Source organism: Zingiber officinale, chromosome 2A (assembly GCF_018446385.1).
Source record: "Zingiber officinale cultivar Zhangliang chromosome 2A, Zo_v1.1, whole genome shotgun sequence".
Taxonomy (NCBI): domain Eukaryota; kingdom Viridiplantae; phylum Streptophyta; class Magnoliopsida; order Zingiberales; family Zingiberaceae; genus Zingiber; species Zingiber officinale.
In genome coordinates this window covers 28472537-28474972 of record NC_055988.1, presented here as the reverse complement: position 1 = coordinate 28474972, position 2436 = coordinate 28472537, and the positions used below count along the sequence as shown (strand labels likewise).

At 46.3% G+C, this 2436-nt stretch overlaps 1 protein-coding gene across 1 annotated transcript; it reads right to left on the bottom strand.

Annotated features, from left to right (window-relative positions):
* Positions 1-1540: 1540 nt before the first annotated feature.
* On the bottom strand, positions 1541-2233 carry LOC122043607 (extensin-like). Its single transcript, XM_042604218.1, has one exon. The coding sequence runs from the start codon at positions 2231-2233 to the stop codon at positions 1541-1543; it is 693 nt and encodes a 230-aa protein (XP_042460152.1).
* Between the last annotated feature and the right edge of the window lie 203 nt (positions 2234-2436).

Here is a 2436-nt window from a genome sequence, read left to right as displayed (position 1 = left end):
GACTATGGTGTGAGACATCTACGAATGTTCACCTAACAACCGGTTCTTAATGTTCAAGCAAGAAATAAAAGAGGATCAACAATAAAGGAAAAGGGAAATAAACTGTAAATTTTAGGGGTCATGTCCATAAGGAGCATAACAAATAAGATAAGAATTTGACTTGTCAAAGAAGCTGAGCTCCTTGGGCGAACATCTTTCATGCGATCTTGTATATCTGTCAAAGGTGAGTTAAATGATCTTGTCCCCTTCTATTACAAAATATGAAGAATCCGTTAATGCTAACCAATAACTTCACGACGATGCAGATTGGTAAAGAATGACGGAGGTTTGATTTTGATGAGTTTGATTTTTAGTTATGGTAAAATATTTTTAATATTTATATTTAAATCATATGGGGATGTAGCTCAAATGGTAGAGCGCTCGCTTAGCATGCGAGAGGTATGGGGATCGATACCCCGCATCTCCATTTTATTATTTTTAATAATATTTAATTTTGCGCTTGTCTTCCTCCTCCCTCTTCGATCATCGTCCTCCTCCTTTGCCCAGTCATCTCCCACCAAGTAGCCGACCTTTGACACCTAAGTATCATTATTTTTTTATTTTTAATAATGTTTATTATTTTTAATAATATTTAATTCTGCGCTCGTCTTCCTCCTCCCTCTTCGATCATCGTCCTCCTCCTTTGCCCAGTCATCTCCCAGCAAGTAGCCGACCTTTGACACCTAGGTATCATTATTTTATTTATTTATAATAATGTTTAGTTATGCCCGTCTTCCTCCCTCTTCGGTCGTCACCCTCCTCCTCTGCCCATCCATCGCCCACCAAGTAGCTCGTCCGACAACTATTTTGGCCAGGGTAAAGGCATTAACTTGCTCTGCCATTGTTGTGCCTAGCGCTCTTCTTGTCTTTCAATGGGGCGGGCCTTTGACACTTCACAGAAGAACAATGTCAGGCATCATCAATTAATTTCCTTGATATATACTCTCCTCGAGCTTGAAACAAAATAGGCACTCTCTATTTTCCCAATTTGGGATTTTTGTTGAATATATGTGAATGAAGAAGAGGTGGAAAGGAAAGAAGTTTCATTATGAATCCACATACATTGATGATGTGAACAAATACATGAGAGTAAAACTCTCTCATGCGTGGGTGCACAAGGGTACAAATTTATAGTTTGGATTGCATTAAATGAAGTTGGCTCATGTACGAGCATGATTCTATGCACACTTAATGCCAAACCAATCGAAATAAAAACTTATCCAAATAAATAAACAAATATTTTACCTCATAAATATATCAAGATATGAATTGAATATCGCAGAGTAGGGCAATTAAAGGAGATCCATTCTTTTAACAAACAGCACACACTTTATTCTCATTATTCATCCCAATATATTATATATTATAATATATGATAGATCGTAGCTCAAACACATGCACGTGTACAAATTCAGTACTCAAGTTATTAATTAGAGGATCTCAAGTTGAACCATTCGCAGATATATATATATATCTGTCTGGTAGCTTCAGCATCCGCTGACTAACCGGTCGCCCGGCTGGAACTGCGTGCAGCTTTACCGAAGGAGGACGCCGCCCCCTTCTTGAACCTTTCGTGTAACTGCTGCCCGTGCACATGACCCTCCACGTCCGCCGCCAGCCCTTCTCTCGCTGCCGCCCTCTGCTTCTTCTTTCTCTTCTGTAGGAAACAGAACACGGCCGCCGCAAGGAAACCGAGGAGGACAAGGCCGCCGAGGGTGGCTACCACCACGATGACCACGGTGTGGTTTGGGCCCGGCGGTGGCGGCGGCGGAACTAGCGGTGCAACTGGAGCCGGCGGCGGTGGCAGTTTGGGAGTGGGAGGTGGCGGTGGCTTAACACTAGGAGGCGGCGGGGGGATTCGTTGTGGCGGCGGTGGCAGTTTGGGAGTGGGAGGTGGCGGTGGCTTAACACTAGGAGGCGGCGGGGGGCTTCGTTGTGGCGGCGGTGGTGGCTTTACACTAGGAGGCGGCGGTGGCAGCATGGGAGTGGGAGCCGGAGGTGGCGGTGGCTTTACATTCGGAGGCGGCGGTGGAAGTTTGGGAGTGGGAGCCGGAGGCGGCGGAGGGTTCCCTCGAGGCGGCGGCGGTGGTGGGTTCACGATGGGAGTGGGAGGCGGGGGACTTTGACGTGGTGTGGGAGGAGGTGACGTGGGTGGTTGCCTTGCGGGGGGCGGAGGAGGAGATCGGAAGGCCATTGATGGTTTGGGAAGGGACTTGCGATGAGGAGATCACGATTGCTCGAGGTGGTATTTATAGTAAGTACGTAGTAGCCGTACGTGGAGGGTGATGATATATCCAATTGTTGGCGTCGACTGTTGAGAAGCTGGTTTCATGCAAGCTCATGACTTGGCTCCCATGCCAAGGCTTTTGCTCATATATCACTAGCTCTTGCTTCCAT